The sequence below is a fragment of the Tasmannia lanceolata genome, unplaced genomic scaffold, assembly GCF_043159265.1.
Source record: "Tasmannia lanceolata isolate RefF3 unplaced genomic scaffold, GAP_Taslan_0.1 ptg000016l, whole genome shotgun sequence".
In the NCBI taxonomy this organism is placed as follows: domain Eukaryota; kingdom Viridiplantae; phylum Streptophyta; class Magnoliopsida; order Canellales; family Winteraceae; genus Tasmannia; species Tasmannia lanceolata.
The window spans coordinates 5,233,706-5,255,441 of record NW_027518693.1 but is presented as its reverse complement, the minus strand read 5'-3'; the positions used below and the strand labels follow the sequence as shown (position 1 = coordinate 5,255,441).

The 21,736-nt window shown below is 40.1% G+C and overlaps 1 protein-coding gene across 1 annotated transcript; it reads left to right on the top strand.

The window, feature by feature from the left end:
* The first annotated feature begins 2,225 nt into the window (after positions 1-2,225).
* Positions 2,226-19,168, top strand: LOC143848833 (2-hydroxy-palmitic acid dioxygenase MPO1-like). Its single transcript, XM_077357895.1, has 4 exons — positions 2,226-2,679; positions 18,535-18,597; positions 18,705-18,776; positions 18,850-19,168. Exons 1-4 carry the CDS (start codon positions 2,326-2,328, stop codon positions 18,964-18,966), a joined length of 606 nt encoding a protein of 201 aa, XP_077214010.1. The 5' UTR covers positions 2,226-2,325; the 3' UTR covers positions 18,967-19,168.
* The last annotated feature ends 2,568 nt before the right edge of the window (positions 19,169-21,736 follow it).

Sequence of the window (21,736 nt, the reverse complement as noted above, 5' to 3'; positions counted from 1 at the left end):
CCGAGTTGCACCTCTATTCCCGCTCTGACCGATTTTGAAACCCAACCTATCAAAACATGAGGAAATTTTTTGGGCCCCACCTGATTTATGGTTTTGAGTACAGTTGGTGAGACCCAACCTATCAACATATAGTGTAAAATAGTATGACCCACCCTATGCATGGATTTGGGTGGACTCATGGGTGTAAAATGGGCCTCGCCATATGCATGGGTTTGGTTAGAGAATGGGGTGCGTATTCGGTTATAGCCGAACTGAAAAAACCAAAATCGTGAAACAGAAATTATTTCGGTTATCCAAAATTGGAACCGAAACCAAAACCGAATTTAGTTGAAACCGAACTGAACCGAAACCGAATAAAATTTTTGGTTGTTCGGTTAGTTCGGGTAAAACCGAATTGAACAACCTAACCACAACACAGTAATTTCCTAAGCAAAAGACCAAATAGAGAGAGAGAGAGAGAGAGAGAGAGAGAGAGAGAGAGAGAGAGAGACTTACAGTGATGGTGGAGGATCTGAGAGAGATGACTAGCCTCTTCTTCTCTTTCTTCTTAACTAAATCGAGTGAGAGAGAGCATGAGAAATCCCCTTCTAGTTCCTCCTCCCCCCTCCCCCCTTTTTATACTGTTCAAACCCTAAAGACCTCCTCCTCAAAACCCCATATGGATTTAATGTCTTGTAATGCCGATTCTTTGCCAAACACTGCATCAAGAAGATTGGATACAAATACTTGTGCTATTTCGGCCATATCTTCTCCTCATGTAAAGAAGAAAATTCCAAGAACAGACCAGATGTTTGTGTATAGTGTAAATAAAGAAAATAAACTTTAATGAAAGCTCCTGGAACAAAAGTTTAGGTATTCTCAAAGGAAGTGATATTTCCACTCCCTTTAAGTATTTTCGCATTTTTTTGCTAACAAAAGGGGTGGAGATATCATTTTTCCATAAATTGAAAAGTAATGGACAGTTAATCAGTCATTAATGTGATGTAACTCCTTGCAGCACTTTTGACTATCAGAGGCTGCCAATCAATGATTTTTCAACTATGCATTAAAAGCTGGAAATTATATGTTCGCCCCTTTTTCTACTTGGTAGTTGGTACAACCCCTTTAGTGTAAAGAAATAATAATATTAAATACATTAGAGGGGCTGTTTGAGTTAAAAACGAGGTAGTGTATTACTTCCACTGGGTCTTCATGATGTGAACCCACCTGGCACAACCTCCTGTACTCTCTTTACCTTTCCTAGGAAGGAATAGGACTATAGAACTTCGATTTTCGGTAAAACCAAAATAATTATTGGGAAAATCGAAACCGAATCCGAAAACCAGATTTTGTAAAATGTGAAAACCGAAACCGAACCGACTAACCTGATGACCGAACCGAAATGACCGAACTATTTCGGTTCGGTCGGTTAATTCGGTTTTAACCGAAAAATGCTCACCCCTCAGATGACGACGAGCCATGCTAAAAAACCTAGTGTAAAATGGTGGGCCCCACTCATGTGTGTTGTAGGCGAATTTTCGGCAGAAGTCTTCTTTGGCAAATACCCCTAAAAACTAGGGGTGCAACTTGGGTTGGGTTGAACCCGAACCCGACGGGTTGAACCCGAATTTGGGTTGGGTTGGGTTGGGTTTTTTTCAAAATCGGGTTGGGTTGGGTTGGGAAATATCAACCCGAATTGGAAATCGGGTTGGGTTGGGTTGGGGTGTCGGGCAACCCGACCCGACCCGAAACCCGATTTCCAATTCCGATATATGCTTAAAACCTGATTTCAACTGAACACATTTCCCATTAAAGCTAGAAATGTGCTTAAATTTCAACATAAATTTATCCTTCAGTTCAGTTACAGAGTTTTTATATGGTGGATGCCTCTGTGGGAATGTGAGCAAAAAAAAAAAAACAGTAGGGCCCACAAAAAACATGTGCATAAATTGAAAATCGGGTTGGGTTGGGTCGGGTCGGGTTGACCCAATTGCAAATCGGGTTGGGTCGGGTTGGGTCCAGCCGGGTTAGAAATCGGGTTGGGTCGGGTCGGGTTGGCAAAATGGGTTCCTCGGGTTGGGTCGGGTTGGCCTCAACCCGACCCAACCCGACCCGAGTTGCACCCCTACTAAAAACCGGTTTAGTCGTTGGGGTCATAACTCATAACTCATCGCCTCTGCCCACGCAACGTTTACGTGTGACGCGACATTAACGCGAATTTAAAAAGAAACAGAGCTCAGGTACGGTAGGGAATACATAGAACCTTATCTCCTTGTATTGATTTCATTGTTTGTTTTAGACGTTCTCTAGCCTCCAATTTGTGTTCTCTACCGTCCATTTTGTGTTATGGGGAAGGGATTGTTTGATCTTGAGAAACATTTTGCCTTCTACGGGGCATATCACAGCAACCCAATTAACATCTTAATCCATGTTTTCTTCGTTTGGCCGATTTTCTACACATCTCTTGTCCTATTCTATTTCACGCCATCTCTCTTCAATTTCCCCCAAATCAGCTTCATTCCATTCCAAGTCAGTGATAGCTTGGTTTTGAATTTTGGGTTTCTTTTCGCTTTGATGTACGCCATGTTTTATGTCTTCATGGATATGAAAGCGGGTACTTTAGCTGCTCTTCTCTGCTTTTTGTGCTGGGTCGGTAGCAGTTTTCTTGCAAATAAACTAGGGTTTTCTCTGGCTTGGAGGGTGAGTCAATTTAATCCCTTCTTCTTTGTCTTTTATTGTTTTATTATTGAATTTGACTCAAATTTATTTCTAATTAACTTGGGTTTTAAAGGGTTTTGCTAATGAGGGCATTTAATTGCTCTTGGGAACATGAATTTATACAATTTCTGATGAAAAAAATCTCAAAACATGTGTAAATTCATGTTCTTAAGATCAATTAAATGCCCCTTAACTAGTGCCCAGCAAAACCCCCCCTTTTTTAATTCTTGAATCGAGATAGCCTCTCCATTTGTATGATAAACTTTTTATTTTCTTTTAGCATGGATATTTGTCTAGTGTGACTAGTTGTGGTTTCAATGGAGGTGGAATTATTATGGGATTTAAGGGCTCTAGTTCATTGTATGATAATTTACAAATAATGCTAGGCATCCATCTTTCTCTATTTCATGGTAACTTTTTTTTTTTTTTCTTGTTTTTTTCATTGGATCATTTTGCTCTGCTTTTGCTATTTCCTTGATCGATTCTTTTCTTTTCTTCTTTTATGTAAATATTCTGCTTACATATACAAAATTGTGGTTTTGATGGAGTTGGAGGTATTATCAAACTATATTGTCTCTGAATTATTTTTTGATAATTGACAATTCAATGTTAACTTAGATTACTTTTGTTGCCTTTTTCAGTTATGTGCATTAGTCTTCTTTCATAGCACTCAATAAAAGTGGCTTATATTTCAGAGTTGCCATTTTTATGTCATTGCTCTCCTAATCATGTTAAAATATGTTGTTGGTCAAGTTAGCAAATAAGAATTGTGAGATGATGTTTCTTTTTCTGTACGGCACTCCTTTTCATTTTATTCAGAAAATTTGAGCGTAGATAAATGAGAATTGTGATATAACATTTCTTTTCTGTATGACACTCCTTTTCTTTTTGATGCAATCCAGAAAATTCCAGCCTGAAATAGTGTTCCTTTCTTCTTGCCATGGTTTCATGTGTACTTGTTTGATATGATTGTTAGCTTTATCAGACTTCATGCTAAGTTTTTTTCTCTTTTTCTTAAAGCAATATTAGAATCATGTTTCTTGATTAATTAGACTTATTGATCACCTATGGTTCTCCATGCAATTGTCTTTTCATTAGTAATGGGGAAAGTGGGTAAGGGATTGTTTTATTTTGTTAAGGATGGATACTGGATTAGATATTCATGAAGAATCAGGCTTTTCTCTCAAGGATAGATGTGGGAGAAGATATTTCATAAAGAACTAGTTTTTCATACCCACCAAAGATCATTTCAGAGTCTAGCATCCTCATCATCAATTCTGGAATGTACTTCCTGTTGTTTCTTGATCAGAAAGAGTTTTTTGGGGAAAAAAGAACATTGTGACCACAAAAGTCACTACAAAATAAAACAAGTAGACATTCCAATATAGAGGGAAATAGGACGCATCCAGTGATGAAGTGGCACTAATGAAGATCGGGTTGCATCATGGATCAGAACTCGTACGATAGCAAGGCCTTTGAAGTTAATCAATCCATCTCTCAGTTATAGACAGCGTCCATGGCCAAGAGGAGTTATTTCCGAAGTGCAACTAGGGCCCTAATTCTGCATGGTCATTTCCATAGCTCAGATTTTTATAAGCATATGCATTGAGGGTATTCTCAAGGTGAGGCTTAGGGTCCAACGTCTTGAGGTTTGAATTCGAGCATATGCTGCAGTATGCGAGGCTTATACCTCAAACCCTAGAGCTTAGGCTTACCACAGGTAATTAGTAGTTGACTGTTGACTAGTAGTTGTTAATCAATTGCATGTATGGGCCTATGAGTCTGATTATAAATAGTCATATATAACTACAAAAAAAAGGGGCGGCCCAGTGCACGAGGATCCCGCCATTGCGGGGTCTGGGGAGGGCTAGATGTACGCACAGCCTTACCCCTGCTTTGCAGAGAGGCTGTTTCCGTGACCTGAACCCGTGACCACCAAGTCACAATGGAGCGACCTTATTGTTGCGCCAAGGCTCGCCCTCTAGTCATATATAACTACTATTCTATATATCGATCTATCTATAGCTATCTATCTATCTATCTATATCTATATCTATATCTATATATATGTGTATATATATTGTTGGGGTTCCACGCAAAAGCAAAATAGTCCCACATCGGTTTAGTAAGATGGATGGGGATGGGTTATAAGGGAATGGGCTCCCTCCTTCTAACAGCTAGCTTTTAGGGGTGAGTTCTACCCGGTTAAATTCCCTAACCAATGGTATCAGAGCTGGGGCGTGATAACTCCCGGGAAGATCTCGGAAACCCCAGTGTGCCTCCGAGGACGGTGGAATTCCCTCGGAGAAGATCTCGCAGTTCCCACGTTGCCATCTCGCGTGGATGGGCGAGATGGTCCACGTTGCTTCCGCGTGGAGGGGGAGAATGTTGGGGTTCCACGCAAAAGCAAAATAGTCCCACATCGGTTACGTAAGATGGATGGGGATGGGTTATAAGGGAATGGGCACCCTCCTTCTAACAGCTAGCTTTTAGGGGTGAGTTCTACACACACACACGCGCACGCACGCATATATATAACAACAAAGATATCTCAGATATATCTAGATAAAGACATATGTAGAACTAACTGAGGGTCAGCTGCAGATGAAGGAAAACATGGTATGGTTTACATCAGTGAGGACCCTACTAGAGACTTAGAAGAAGACACAGTTTCATTATTGAATGTTGAACTGTTAAATATCTTAATCGTTGGAGTATCCAGGGGTGGCTATATCATTTTGTTTGATATGTAGGCTAGCTTCTTCTTTTTTTTGCGTGGGTGGGTGGGGGGTTAGGGATGGGTTACCCAAAGCTAGCTTTGTTATCCGAAGTAATGGTAAATGTCAACTTATCATTCGGAATTATGAATGAACATATAGAATGATTGTTGGTGCATTGTGAATGATTTTCTACTAATTCTAAATAGTATGATCTATAACCCTAATGAGCTGGCCTTCTAGCTTACCATCTTTCCAATTGATGTTTGATATTATGGCTGGTATCATGAACTCATGATGAATGTTTGTGATGTCTTCATGCCTTTTTTACTTCCCCTTTTTCTATTTTAAGGGATGCTCACTCATTTTCTATTTTAAGGAATGCTCACTCGCACGAGCAAGATTTCTACTATTGCTCGTGACCCACCATAGCGTACACATGTCATGTATGTGGGTTGGTCGGGGTCATTGATCTAGTTTGATGAGTCCCACATTAAATGGATGCTCATAATTAGTCAATCCAAAACTGAATTGTTTAGGCGTCTCCACAAATTTTGACTTTTGGTATTTGCTAGCTTTGATCAAGTGCAAGGGATCTCCAATGTTCATGGAACTAGTGGTGCTTGTACAGTAAGAATATTCTTGTGGAAGACTCATTAGCTGAGTAGCGCATCAATAAGATTGAATTTCGTCTTGGGCATGAGCTACTACTTAAGCAGTTTCGTTTTGTTTTCTCAAAATCTATTTGTGCTTGATTTGAGATTTGTTTGAGTTGTGATGCCATCTCAATCCCTGTATTCTGAACTACCATTTTATGAGTAAATTTCAGTGTGAATGAACATATAGAATGATTGTTGGTGCATTGTGAATGATTTTCTACTAATTCTAAATAATATGATCTATAACCCTAATGAGCCGGCCTTCTAGCTTACCATCTTTCCAACTGATGCTTGATATTATGGCTGGTATCATGAGTTCATGATGAATGTTTGTGATGTCGTCATGCCTTTTTTTACTTCCCCTTGATCTATTTTAAGGGATGCTCACTCATTTCCTATTTTAAGGAATGCTCACTCGCACGAGCAAGATTTCTACTATTGCTCGTGACCCACCATAGCGTACACATGTCATGTATGTGGGTTGGTCGGGGTCATTGATCTAGTTTGATGAGTCCCACATTAAATGGATGCTCATAATTAGTCAATCCAAAAGTGAATTATTTAGGCGTTTCCACAAATTTTGACTTTTGGTATTTGCTAGCTTTGATCAAGTGCAAGGGATCTCCAATGTTCGTGGAACTAGTGGTGCTTGTACAGTAAGAATATTCTTGTGGAAGACTCATTAGCTGAGTAGCGCATCAATAAGATTGAACTTCGTCTGGGGCATGAGCTACTACTTAAGCAGTTTCGTTTTGTTTTCTCAAAATCTATTTGTGCTTGATTTGAGCTTTGTTTGAGTTGTGATGCCATCTCAATCCCTGTATTCTGAACTCTACCATTTTATGAGTAAATTTCAGTGTGGGCCCCACCCCCAAAATCCAAAACCCCCAAAAAAAGAAAAAAAGACACAACGAAATATAAAACTCTCTTTATGTTCCTAAATTGCCTCATTATTGTCACAAAATTTTTTTGTGGAGAATTCTCTTTCAAGTACCTTTGAACTGTAATCTTCCTCAAAAGCTCAATGCTACCTTGGACTGCACAAGGGAAGCCTTTTTAGACACCATAAGGTGGAGAACTGATTGGGAAAGTGTTGGAGAAAAGACACTTCGTTTAATCAAATGCATATCAGAGCTTATGGAGCGGGAAAGCCTGGTTTGAGAATTTTCCAGCTGGGTGGTTCTTTTCATCTGGTTAGACAGAGCGCAGGAGAATCCTTCTCATTTAGCAAATCCCTCATCAGCTGCATTTTCATCAGTCCTCCTCCAACTGCCTCATTGATAGCGAAAGTCCAAAAACCAACCATCTGCCTACCAAATACCTCCTTCCTCTCTCTCGTTTAAATTACCACCCACCCCCCCCACGCCAACAACAAATCCTTTGTGCAATCCCTACGTACAAAAACTCCAGATCCACCTCCTTCCAAATCAGTTGCATTCCCCACCCCTATATTGCTGAATCAAATACTCTCCTTTGAGCTTGATCAGTAGGTCCTTGACAGAATTGCGAACGATTTCCAGTTTGCCCTAGTCAGAAATTTGTATTGCCATAGGCCTACCTTGGAATGGTTAACCTACAACCTCTCCTCTGTGAATTTTGAAAAATGAAGTCACTATTTCTCTAATGATTACGGACCATTTCCTATTCAAGGTTTTCTCAGAGGATGGAATCAATGTCCTTGACACTCCTTGTTTCCCTCCTTCAAACCATCTGAACATGACTCCATTATTTCCATATGAATTAGGTTCCCAGATCTAGTTTTCTGTCTATGGAGAAAAGGCATCCTACTCCCCATATCCAGCCTTATTGGCAAAACAAATAAAAGGATAATGTCACTGCATCAGTTTCCTGTCTCAGTTTGCCAGAGTTTATGTGGAAGCCGACCTCAAAATCCCCCACCCTCCTCCGGTTCAGCTTATCACTAGAGAAAGTATTTGTAAAATTGATATTCAATATGCCAATCTTTCTCCATACTGTCGAATCTACCTTAATATAGGTCCTAGACTAGACCGCTACCCAGCCCATGATTTGCCCCCATCTCTTCCTTCATTCTCTCACAACTAATCTCCATCCATCCTCCTTCCTTCCCCGAATCCATTTGTTCGGCCCGTCGTCTACTAAGATCTTTGCCTAGATCTTGGAATCCCTAATGACAAGGAGCTTGTCCCAGCCTCTTCTTCTCAAAAAGTTCCTTCTTCCCATGCCTCCCTTATCAATCTCTCCCATCCAAGCCTTACTATCAGCCCCTGCTCCTGTGAACTATTGTTTCAAAATGCGGATGCAGGTCAAAATGCGGCTGAAGAAAATCCTAGTCAACTTTGCACGCCGCGGTCGAGTAATCGGTTGACTCGGCTTATTACTTGTTTGACTTGGTCATAACTCGGGAGAGTCAAAGGTGTTTTTATTGACTTTGTGAGGCAAAACACCAGAGTGCCCCTCTCTCTCTCTCTCTCTCTCTCTCTCTCTCTCTCTCTCTCTCTCTCTCTCTCTCTCTCTCTCTCTCTCTCTGGGTGGGTAGGTGCGTGGTTGGGTCCGTGCGCAGGCGCTTACCAACCATATGCCTAGGTTAATCTCGACTAATTTACATGTTACCTGCATTGGTCATTGGGGGGCCGTGGCCATATCAGTTGGAATTTACACTTGAAATTTCTGCACATGTCAGCAATACAACTTAACTCAACTCAACAAAGCCTTTGTCCCAAACTTGTTGGGGTCGGCTAAATGAATCCTTTAGAAAAATTTCATGAAGAAGGTGAAAGGAATCTACCCGGCTCTAATCCTGGCTCTAGCTGGGTTCGTCTACGCGGATCATTTTCTTCCATTCTATCCTATCTAAGGTCATGTTCTCTGTTATGTTCCTAGCTATCAAGTCTTTCCTCACTGTTTCTACCCAAGTTGTTTTCGGTCTGCAGTAATAATAAAAGGAATTTTGCAAGTCATTGGTTGGTTGGTTTTGGGGTGGGGGTGGGGGAAGGGGGGGGTGCCATCACCTTTCTTTGTGTATATCCAAGCTCGCTTCCATGGCACTACCTCCCCTGCATTTGTGGTGTACTCCTAACCATGGTTTTAAATTTCGGTTTCAGACCCCACAGAAATCGAAATTTCGGCCGAAATCCGGCGAAACGATAAAAATATTATTTTATTCGATACCAAATTTTGATAATTTCGGTCGAAATCAGAAACCACATACAAGAATCCAGTACTTGTTTCTGACTCAAAACAAATTAACATGTTGTTGCTACTTTTTGGATTTTGTGAATCGCCATGTATACAAGATTTGATAGCCACATACATGAGATTCCTTCTCTTGTACGATAACTGAAAATGGTAACACGTAAAGCTTTGGTGTATATGCCAGTGTAAAGTTTTTGGAAAGAACAAAGCTTCGGTATATATCCTGGAAACCACGATTTCGCGAAATCCGAAAATCCAGTACCTTTTTAAAACTAAAAACAAGTTAACGTGTTGCCTTTGTTTTTTGGGTTGCTTGTGGAACACGACTCAAAGTCCTTGTTAACAATCTGCGAAAAGCTTGGCGGCAAGCATCACCCACATGGGAGAGATGTGGCAATGAAACGGCCCGGGGATCACGGTGATGAACAATCCCAAGTTCGCATGGCCGGGATAATTTTGCAGCGAACAGTGACCGGCGACGATTGGACGCGATTTCCGGGAGAGAGGGACGACTCGATTCCTTTTAAAACAACAGGTTTTTGGGTGAAATTTCGACCGCAATTCTGAAATTTTGGACGAAATAAAATACCGTTTCGGGTATATAAAATTCCGGTGTCGGTCCCGACCGAAACCCGAAATTTCGATCCGAATTTTCGGATTTCGGTCGAAATTTAAAACCATGCTACCTATTGTCCGTTGGCCTTACGTACCCCGGTGCCTCTAATCTCCAAAGTTGGCTAAAATACCCCTCTCAATTATAAAATCTTACAATAAAGGATTGGACAGAAATATGATCATACGTTTTGGGGTATTTCAGTTATCATGTCTTCTCTTCTAGGTGGTGTGCTCGTGGTTCCCCACGTTGCTTCTGCATGAAAAGGGAGATTATTGGGGGTTCCACACGAAAGCAAAAGATCCCATGTCGGAAAAGTAAATGGATGTGAAAGAGCTTATTAGGACTTGGACACCCTTCCCTTAATGGCTAACTTTTTAAGTGTGAGTTCTACCTGGGTCCCAAGTGCGACAATATTGTGTTTGCGCTCATTTGTTGGGTTCCTTTTTAACTACTTACCATTTTACTGATGCGGGTTGCTTCTTATCTGCAAGAAGGTAGTTTTTGGCCTCTTGAATTCAAGCGACTCTTTTAAGGTTTTGTTCTTACGTCACTTTGTTTGATCATTGCCAATAATGACATTTTTCTCTGTCGATTGTTCAGTTGTTGGCTTTTGTACAGTTTTCCATTTCTATAACTGATGCTTTTAGTGGTAAAGTCGAAAAGGAATGCATGTTCCTATAATGAACTATGGGTTTTTAAGGTCAAAGACATAATGAACAAGTGCGAGGTTGGCTCTTTCTACATTATGTTTTGGCATCATCTATCACTCCACATTGTTGTGTATTTTATGTGTTGCCAAAAAAAATAAAAATAGACCCATCTATTTGGGCGCGTCACTTGTTTATTAATACCATCTCTACATGATGAAGTTGTACGCAGAGGGTTGGCATTGATATGCCATTTAAAATGGATTCAACTCAACTCAACTCAACAAAGCCTTTGTCCCAAAGTAGTTGGGGTCGGCTAAAATGAATCCTTTAGAAAAATTTCATGAAGAAGGTGAAAGGAATCTACGCGGCACTAATCCTTGCTCTAGTTGGGTTCTTCTACGTGGATCATTTTATTCCATTCTATCCTATCCAAGGTCATGTTCTCTGTTAGTTCCTAGCTATCAAGTCTTTCCTCACTGTTTCTACCCAAGTTGTTTTCGGTCTACCTTACCTCTTTTTACTCCATCAATTTGGCACTAGTCGCCTCTTCTCACCGGAGCATCCAAAGGCCTACGTTGGATATGTCCAAACCATATCTTAAGCGGTGCTGTCTCATCTTCTCCTCAATTGGTGCCACCCCCACGTTTTTACGAATGTCTTCATTTTTAATTCTATCTAACCTTGTATGGCCGCACATCCATCTAAGCATTCGCATCTCCGCTACACTCATCTTATGCACATGTTGCTTCTTGGTAGCCCAACATACAGAGCCGTGCAGCATGGCTGGCCTCACAAGTATCTTATAAAACTTTCCCTTCAACTTGGTAGGGATTTTACAGTCGCACAAAACTCCTGAGGCAAGCTTCCACTTCAACCAACCTGCTCTTATTCTATGGTTAACATCCTCTTCAATCTATCCTTCCTTATGTAGAATTGAACCAAGATAGCGAAAGATATCCCTCTTAGGTACCTCTTGTCCAGTCATATTTACTACAATTAGTAACTGGATTATAGAAAAAAAATCCCTACCAAGTTGAAAAAAATGGATTACAGAAAAAAAAAATTTTGAGAAAAATGTTAAAATGCAATTTAAATGATGTATTAAATGCGTTGAATATTTGACTTTTCAATTCTGTTCTTGCTCTAATTTGTAAATGGCAAAATTACCCCCAAGAGGGCAATAATACCCATATTCCTCCCCTCATTTTCACGCCCCTATTCTTTCTTTCATTTCCATACCCCTAATCCTCCTCCCATTTCCACTCCATCTCTTGCTATCAAACCCTAGCTCTCAAATTCTCAAACCCATTTCCCACTCTCTCTCTCTCTCTCTCTCTCTCTCTCTCTCTCTCTCTCTCTCTCTCTCTCTCTCTCTCTCACTCACCATCATCTTCTTTCTATTTCGTAGTATTTACCTCTTTTAAACAACTTCTTTCACAACACCTTTCTTCAAATCAAGCTCATCAAAGTTGAGAAGAAACTAAAAAAAAACTGAATTTATGATTCGATCTCTCTTTTCTTCATTTACAATCCCAAGTTATTTAAGGGTCTAACCTAACTTGTTCCATCAGTCCTAGTGCTTTTGCCGTATTGGTTAGGTACCTAACATTTGGTATTAGAGTTAACACGACGTCTTGAGTTCAAATCATAGAAGAGGCAACTTGTGGAAAGGACTGCTTGTGAAAAGGGCACAGAGTAGACTGTCGAAGGCAAAAGGGAGTCAACTTGGGTGAAGTCAAAAGGGAGTCAACTCGGGCGAGTCCATAATGACGCGGCGGAATTTGAAACTATGGTGTGAACAATTCCTTGACTAATGACTCGTAGCCGCCCCTCTCACAGCACAAGTTGAAAACCACCCATCATCCCATGTATCTAGTCCTTCTATTCTTCCCTCATCTTCTTTGAGTTCTTTCTCCGTTCCTGCCAATTTCTCTCTACATCCCTTGCTAATGATAGCCCAACTAGTCCCTCTTCAATTTCACCATCTGCATCCACTTCCTGCTCCTTTTCTTCTACCCTCCTGGGAATCTCGAAAAAGTCCAAGCCCAAGTTCATCCACATCATTCATAGGATTTCTAAGCTGGACACTTTTCTATTTATTGAGTCCATGCATTCCCTGGCCTCCATCTGGATTTTTCTCAATGACTCATCCCATTGGAAAATTACCAAAGAATCCAGTTCATCTCAGATGATCCATTGTATTCTGGGCAGTTTTTGCCCTCTAACATACACATATAATCTTCTTTTTATTAATATAATTCTGGTTATCTTTGTTAAAAACATGATCAATTTTAGCTTCTCTCCAATCAATCGCAATGCAAGCTTTTTCATTATGGCACTATATGTGAATAACTATGATTTGGCCAACACTTCGAATTTATTGCTGACACGACACTCGTGTCCACCTGTGTCGACACTCCTTTAGACACTTTTAAGTGTACTGTTAGAAGTGTCAGTAACTTTATATGTGTGTACGTGTATGATTGTGCCACTATTTCTAGATATTTAGGGGTTTCCATGTCAGATACCTTGTATCCGTGTTGAAACTTAGCACACGAATTTGTGTCCACAAATCATGACTATATGTACTTTCTATTTTAGCCGTGTCCCCGTTTCTAAATTTTGGGAGTTTGCCCCGTCACTCACTTGTGTCCGTGTCCACAAATCATCGGTGAATACTAAATTTTTTTGAATGGCAATATGCGAATACTAATTAAAAAATTAATGTAATCTTCATGAATTTTTTTCTAAAGGATTCATTTAGCCGACCCCAACTAGTTTGGGACAAAGGCTTTGTTGAGTTGAGTAGGCAATATGTGAATACTAATTACTCCTCCAAGTATCTCCTCTGGTCAGATCTGAACGCTATTTCCTTGTCCTGCCTCCTGCTAAAATCTCATCTATAATCTATGGAATTCAGCAACTCTCCTAATTAACCCAGGCCTACATTATTGTCTTAACTGGCAATCCTTACACACGGGACATAAATAAAAAAGAAACCAACGTACTTGGGATCGACTTGATCGTGTTCTCTTGAATGATGAGTTGGTGCTTCGATTCCCCAGCTCGAACCTTCACCATTTGCCCAGAAGTTGCTTTGGATCACCGATCCATTATGCTTAAGGTAAGATGTGAGACTCCTCGTTTCCCAGACTTATTGAGTCTGGTTGATTGGGTTTGGAATCAACCGATATATGGTCTACCTCAATTCATCTTTCAGATTAACTTATCAAATCTAACATCCAAAAAAAAAAATGAACTCATCAAATCTCAAAAGGTCCCTCAAAGTTTGGAACTGAGATACCTTTGGTCTGCTCTCCGCCAAAGTGAAACATGCTGCAACGTAGTTGAGTTGGTTGGAGAACTTGATCGATCATGCTCAATATGCTATTAGCAAAACTAGAATTAAGGTTCACAATCTGCTGAGGGATGAAGATCTTCACTGGAATCAATTAGCTAAGATCTGTTGGTCCAAATCTGGGCAAAAGAACATCAAGTTCATTCAACTGGCTGCTAATCGAGGGAGAGCTTCTTATCAGATTTCTGCTATCTCCTCTTATTAGGGTATTCAGTGAGAGTATGGTATCCGGTCAGAGTGCCAATCTCTCTCTCTCTCGCTCCCTCCCGCTCCCCCTCTCCCCCTCTCCCCTCTCCCTCTCCCTCCCTCTCTCTCTCTCTCTCTCTCTCTCTCTCTCTCTCTCTCTCTCTCTCTCTCTCTCTCTCTCTCTCTCTCTCTCTCTCTCTCTCTCTCTGGGTGGGTGGGTGGGTGTGCGTGTGTTCGTGCACACGCGCTTACCAACCATATGCCTAGGTTTGTCTCAAATATGGACAACCAGTCTATTTTTGCCATTCCTTATATGGAGGAGCTAAAGCCTGCTGTCTTCAAGTTCAAACCTGACAGCTCTCCTAGCACAAATGGCTTCTCGGCCTCCTTCTATCAAAGCTGTTAAAGCATTATAAAATATGATCTCCTCAATGCTATCCAAAGCGCCTCTTTAAATCTTGAACCAACCAATTACTCCAAAAGCTTAAGCCGTTGGAGACGGCGTTATTTAATCTTTTATACTTTAACACTCACCCTAACATGTGACCTCTCTTTTTTGGGGTTGGCCTACACATGGCACATGTGGCCCCATTTTTTGGGTTGGCCATTACATGTTGGATTTTTAATACCAAGAAGCTTTGAACTCAAGCAATTTTATCTGATACCGTGTGAAACTACCAAGTACTCCAAAAGCTTAAGCCGTTGGAGGTGGCGTTATTTAATATTTTATACTTTAACAGAGGTCAACCTTCACAAGCCATATCCCGAAATCTGCTAGATGTAGATCCGTTGCTGATTTTATACCCATCAGCATCAGCTATCTGTCCTGTAAAATCATATCCAAAATCCCTGTTAACTGTATCCCCAAATCCTACCCTTATTCTCCCCAGCCAGTTTGATTTTATTAAAAGGGGGTTGATTTCCAGCAACATTTTCATCATATGAAGGTACTTTGGATGTGCTGTTTGTATGAAGATTGACATCACCAATGCCTTTGGCAATCTTAATTGGGACTTGCTTATGGAGGTTCTGCTCAAGTTTGGATTCAATCTGAATGTGGTAAATCATTTTAATATTTTCATCTCTTCAGCAAAATTTGTATCTCTCAAAATTTGTATCTCTTCAGAAAAATTTTGAGTACTTATTAATGGTAGTCCAGCAAGTTGGTTCGGATCATCTATTTGTATTCGACAAGGTGACCCTATGTCCCATAGTCTGTTTGTTCTCGTGGAATAAGCTCTCAGCAGAAGCATTGTTCATTTGGTATCCTCTAAGAAGATCGAGCCCTGTTTTATTCTCACTCCTGCTCTTCCTGCATGCTAAGCTGTAAGGAGTCAGCACAGTTAACAATTTGCTCAATCATTACCAAAAAGCCACAACCCAAGCACACAACAGAACCAAACGTAACGTGTTCTTTGGCCAAATTGATCCTGCAAGGAAAAATCGTAAAGCTCCTTCCCCCTTGGGTACCTGGGTTTACATCTGTGCATCGGGCAACCAAAGAACTTCCATTAAAGACAGATTCTCTGACTGGTGTAGGAATCTTTTATCATATGGAAGTAGCGTCCTTATTATTAAGCACGTTCTCTTGACCTTTCCCATACACATTGCTCTCATTTTCAAACTTCATATAGCTATTATCAAAGTGATTGAGCTCAATTTTCAAGGCATTCCTCTTTGCCTAATCATTAGGGGGCATCTGACTCTCGTCGCCTGGAAGTGTTTGCCTGCTGTCCCATTGATGTAGGTGGACTTGGGCATTAGGAGTCTAGTTGACTTGAATAATGCGTGTTTCTTGAAGTTGAGTTGGGGAGCCATGACTGTCTGTTGTTTCTATTCCTCTTCTATTAATGACTGGTATCCTCACTCACTCTCTTGAAGGCAACTCCTCCTGACGGTTCGAGCATCTGAAGAGCCATGTTTTTTTGTTAAATTTTTCTTGTTGGATGGTTCCAAATGGAGTTGAGTTGAGTTGAGATGGTTCAAAATGGACCATTGAGAACAGAGATTCTGTAAATATCTGGTCGGACAAAGGGATGTAAGATACATCCATTGCAGAAAATTTCCCCACCGCACCTTTCCTTCTATTGAAACCTGTGAGTTCATTATTGATAAATCTGATGCTAGCTGGAAGATTCCTTCTCATTTCAGTGAGGATATCGGAGAATTTTTGTCCAAGACTTGTATCATTTCCCTTGTCAGATTATGCTTGACTCCATGGCTTGGCTAACTCCCTTGATAGTAATCTAACACTCAGTCAAGCATGGAATGCGGTTGGAAAGCCCTCTCCTACTGTCTTGTGGCACTCTTTCATTTGGAATAAGTTCATTCCTCCTAATATATGTTTTTTTTCCCTGTTGGAGAGCCTTGTTTTTTTAGAAATCCAACTGAGGAAAGACTGCAAGGAAGGGCTTCAAGATTGCTTCCAGATTCTACTTCTTCTGTAAAGAAGAAAAATCCGATTTTCATTTTCTTTTCTTGCCTGTTGACTGAGGTTTTTTAGACTCATCTCCAGAACCAGTTTGCTATTCACCTTCCTAATGCGAATTCCCTGCTGGACATTTTAATGGTTGGTTTCTCAAGTCTTCCTTGAACGGTACTGCCAAAACCTTCACTTTTTTCTATTGTTGGATTTACTCTTGCGTATCTGAAAGGAGCATTATGCGGCTAAATTTAATTGAGAGATATCCAGATACATGATCTTGAAGGTCATCAACCGATGGAGACTGAAAAAACTCGATCAATTTCATGACTATTGGATGAAAGGTTACAAGCTCTGCTTCTTTTTTTGAAGTCTAAAAATTTAATTATGCTGCAGGAGGCTCTGAAAACTATCCGGGGCTGTTTGGATACGTGAATTTTAGAATCCGGGATTTCTTCAAAATTGTAGCTAAGAGACAAGAGAAGAAGTGGACCAGCCGATGTTTTTGACTCATTGTTTACTTCTCGCCCTTCTTTCCGACAGCAAGAGACCACTAGATCCTCCCATATTTCCAGGTTTTAGAAATCTCAGGATGCAGGAGAGATTTTTAAAACCTGAATTTCTCACTTAAAATCCAAGAAACGTTGTCAGGACATCATACAGCTGCTTGATCATGAACCCTCTTTTACACTGTTTTCAAACTAAAAACCTGGATTCTAAAATCCGCGTATCCAAACGCCCCCTTAGTGTTCAGTGGATTCCTCCTCTAAACGATTGTTTGAAACTTAATATCGATGAAAGCTGCTAAAGCTTCCTCTGGACTGGCAGGCTGTGGGGGCATCCTTTGCACCCCAGATGCGAGCATTGGGATTCTATGCCCAGATAGGGATGGTATCCAACTCGGTTGCTGAACTCCAAGGTGTCCTCAATGGCCTGGGGCATGTCAAAGACAGATTTCCTGCATTCCCCTTATGGATCGAGAGTGATTCTCTGTTTCTGGTTAATCTAATGACACAGAAATATAATTTTTTTAGTATATTTTTAGCCCCTGTTAAAAAAAATCACGGCTCTCCTGGATGGGATATTTTTAGTCCCTGTCAAAAACAGATTTCCTGCATTCCCCTTATGACCAAAGGCATCTTTGCAGTGTCCTATTCCTGGTTGTCCCTCCGACAATTGGTTCCATCCAGGATAAAGATGCAACGAGGCTCCACAATATATTCCTCTATTTTGTTTTCTCTGTGTCTGCTGTCTGAGAATCTGCTTTCGGGTTTGGATTGGGCTTAATTGTATTTTTCCATAGTTCTAGCATCTTCTCCTCAGGGATTTTTCACTTTTGTGTGTCAGCGCGCTCGCGCGCGTGTGTCTGTAGCTCTCTGTTTTTGTTTTCAATAAATTTCAGCTCATCCCCCCCACCCCAGATTGCTGGTCTTATGGGTTGACACCTGTGGTGTTTCTTAATTTAGATTTTCATTTCTATGTTATAATATTCCAGAGACAATACTATTTCATGTTACTCACAAGACTTTCCAAATTACACATGAAACTCTCCTTATAATCAGATTGGAATGAAACTGGTTATGCGTCTGATTTGTACCTCGAAGAATATTCACACAATTAACATTGTCTGCTTTATATACCAGAGGACATTCTATGTCAAACCTGGCTGAGAACTCAAAGAACTTCTTGAGCTTGCTCTATTTGAGACTCAGTTTAAGAGTGTAATTTGGTCTTCTTAGTACCCAAGGAAAGCCAATCCAGTAACTTGAAATCTTGCTAAAGCATGGGTATTTTAAACTGTATCAAGTATTCTACCAGTTTCAAATCAAATTGGTTTTGGGCTCTCAACAAGTTCAAGTTTTTATAGCTTGCTCTTGAGTCTTGACTGGGTAAGATAAACATCAGAACTGAATCCTGAGGAACGTCCATATTCAATTAAAATATATAATACACCATGACAACATGTTCTCTCAATGTAAAATTGAAGGCATGAGTCAACTTCTGTTTCATGTTTAAGGTCGACTCTGATGATCACTGCAAAAAAATTATCTTCAGGTAGTATTGGCGGCTCAGTTGATCTGTTGGACAGGACAGTTCATCGGTCATGGATTGTTTGAGGTAATGGTTACCTGCTTACAAGTTACAACTACAGTCTAACTGTTCATGTTATTTGGAAAAAGGATTCATCACTATTCCGGCATTTATACATTTATTAATCTCTACAGAAGCGGGCACCTGCTCTACTTGACAATATTTCGCAAGCCTTTTTAATGGCTCCTTTCTTTGTTTTGCTCGAGGTAATTACTTATCCTGTTAATTTGACAAATGATCAGATGTGGAGATAAAAGTGTCATACTATCATTGTTTCAGGTTCTTCACAAGTTCTTTGATTATGAACCGTACCCTGGTTTCCATGCCAATGTGAAAGCAAAGATAGAGACTGATCGCAAGGAATGGCAAGATAAGAAGCTGAAGAAAATATCTTGATCCGCAATTGCTCGAGCGTGGCTTCATTTCTTGCTTCTTGGCCAAAGTTTGTTTTGGTTGATATGATTAGGCCTGTTGTTTATAAATTATAACACCTAGTGGAATTCTGTTACAAGTTTTACCTGAAGTTGTATAGATAAATATGATTCCAAGTACTCTAAACTGTAACTTCTATAGATAAATATGATTCCAAGTACTCTAATCTGGATTGTTTTGCATCTGATTTTTTCTATCCTTTATACTAAACTGATGCACAGTTGGTTCTTTAGTATGTAATTTCCAACACTCCAACATCTTCAGATTAAGGTGGTTATATGGTTTGTATTGGGCAATTGGATATATATACATGTTTGTTGGGTCTAGATTAAGTTTTCTAATGGTTGTGATGTTGTTTCCAGCAACTAGACACCCGTGAAAATAACATGTATCATAAAACTTTAATGCGTAATAAAATCTAATTAACTTGAGCGATTAATCAGATGTAACCCAACCTAGTCTTGAAAACCTTACAAGTCCCAATATGGTTAGAGTCCCGGCGCATCATTACAATCCGTCACCTACGGACAAAACAAATTGCAACGTGTATTAAGTCCTCTCTTTATCAAGGCCAAGTTTCAAGACGAAAAGTTTGACACCTACGCGCAATGACCAACCTCTCAAAATTTATGGAATCCAAATGGTGTAGATTGATATAAATTATGCCCGATAAGGGATTTACCCAGTGTCGTCAGTGGGTTTTATCCAAAACCTAATCCTTCGTTATCATCTTCCTTATGACTCTATGTTGTCTGAAAACCTGTCTTAAGAAAGGGGAAAAGACCATTTTTCAATAATTTGGCGGTCCAAACAAGAGAGGGGGCATCGCTTATCTTAAGGTAGAAGGAATTAGATCCTTTAATCTCTGTCATAAGTTTTGCTAGGAGGGCTCATTTCCTTTTATCTCTTTTGAACTGTTTTTGTAGAGCGACCTCATGGGAATACAATGATACACGGTCCCACTTTTGGCTGATCGTAACCGTCTATTTGATTGCTCAAAATCATTCTATTGTAAATAATGTGCGTATTATGTTGTTGAACATGGACAGTCAAGCACAATAAAGCCAGCGGTCCAAATTTAACTACTGAAAATAGGGCATTATCAAATATTGAGCGTTTTGTTGGCCCAATTTGTGGGCCACAGATCCAAACACAAGGGCTACCAGATGGAAGATTAACATATCATTGGAAGTGGGTCCCACTTTGCCATAATGGCCTCAATAGAACCTACAATTGGCAGATATTATCTAACGGCCAAGCATACTATCTTCATAACGGGGTTAGCCATGACGAACATGAGTGGATGGTTAAGGGCATGGGATTGGGTTTTCTATATTAGGATGTGATTTTAGTTTTTAGTTTTTGAAATTTTGTAAGTTTCTCAAATATATGAATTATTTGTCAAATCTTCATTTAGTTCAGAAAATTCAGCTTTTATTTGGAAAATTTGCATTTAATTAATAAAATGTCAGAAAATATTTCTCTTGCAATCAAAATAGGGCATAAATTGTCCTTGTTTTGGGGTAATTTTTCGAGATTTTTGCACAGCCTATTTCGCCTTTTCATCTCTCCATTTTACAATCCACAAATTTAATCTCAACAGGATAGACTTCTGTTGGATGCCTAATCATTTTAAAAATCCACATCTATTCAAAACTCCTTGCTATTAGAAATCTACATCTACAGCTATAGCTCAGAAACCACCACTCCCATAGTTGTTTGACTCATCCAACATGTTCATTTTATAGGTTATGATTAGGGTTAGGGTAAGGGTTATGGGTTATGGTTAGGGTCATGATTTGTGGAAGTTTAGAATAGATGGCTAGAAGATTTTCTTCTATAGATTGAATGGTTAGGATTATGGTATGGAGATGGTTTGTTAGGAACATCCTATTTATTTGAGGTCCTATAGAATGAATGGGTTGGATGACTGAGACAACATGGAAATGGTATATTTATAGACCTCTAGCTCAAGCTGAGCTAGAGCTTAGAAATCTCGCCCTCTTTTACTAATTTCGTCTACTAAGAGATAGGAGTCATCCATTTTTTTCCTGGGAAATGATATTTTCCCTCCCTCTTATGGATAAAAATCCCTCCCCCCCACCCCCCACAAACGTTTTTCGTTAGGTTTTAAAGGAAAAAGAAAATGTTAAAGAGGTGACTTTATCCTAAAGCAAAGTAGTGAACCACTCTCGCAGAAACCGTTAGGGGGTGGGGGATTTTATCCGTTTAGGGGGGAATATCAGCGCCCTTTTTTCCTCTGTCAAAAATGAGATTGGGCCAAAATTAAAGGTTTGATTTTATTTTATATCGTTTGAAAGCCCTGCTTGGATTCGTTTCCTAGTAGCCCTTTCCACAGGTCGCCCCTTCCACAACGGCCCACTCTATGGCAAATTCACTTTAGCGGCTTTCACTCTAGCTTTTTTTTTTACTAGGTAGCCCTTTTCAGGTAGTCATCTCCACAAGTCGCCCCTTCCGTGACTTGAACACGAGACGTGGTAGTTGCTCTGATACCAAATGTTAGGTACCTTACCGATACGCCAAAAGCTCCGGAGCTGATGGAACGGGTTAGGCAAGGCCCTTTAAACCTGTCCCACACCAGGCTGTGTCCCACCCAGTCTCATACCTAGGCAGGCCCCCACTTAGGACCGTAACAATGTGTGTATATATATATATATATATATATATATATATATATATATATATATATAGAGAGAGAGAGAGAGAGAGAGAG

Bases quoted from the DNA above. Each gene is read 5' to 3' on its own strand.
- LOC143848833 (XM_077357895.1), top strand. From the start codon at position 2,326: ATGGGGAAGGGATTGTTTGATCTTGAGAAACATTTTGCCTTCTACGGG. The intron at 18,598-18,704 runs GTAATGGTTACC...TAATCTCTACAG, and splicing joins TCGGTCATGGATTGTTTGAG to AAGCGGGCACCTGCTCTACT. The intron at 18,777-18,849 runs GTAATTACTTAT...TCATTGTTTCAG, and splicing joins CTTTCTTTGTTTTGCTCGAG to GTTCTTCACAAGTTCTTTGA.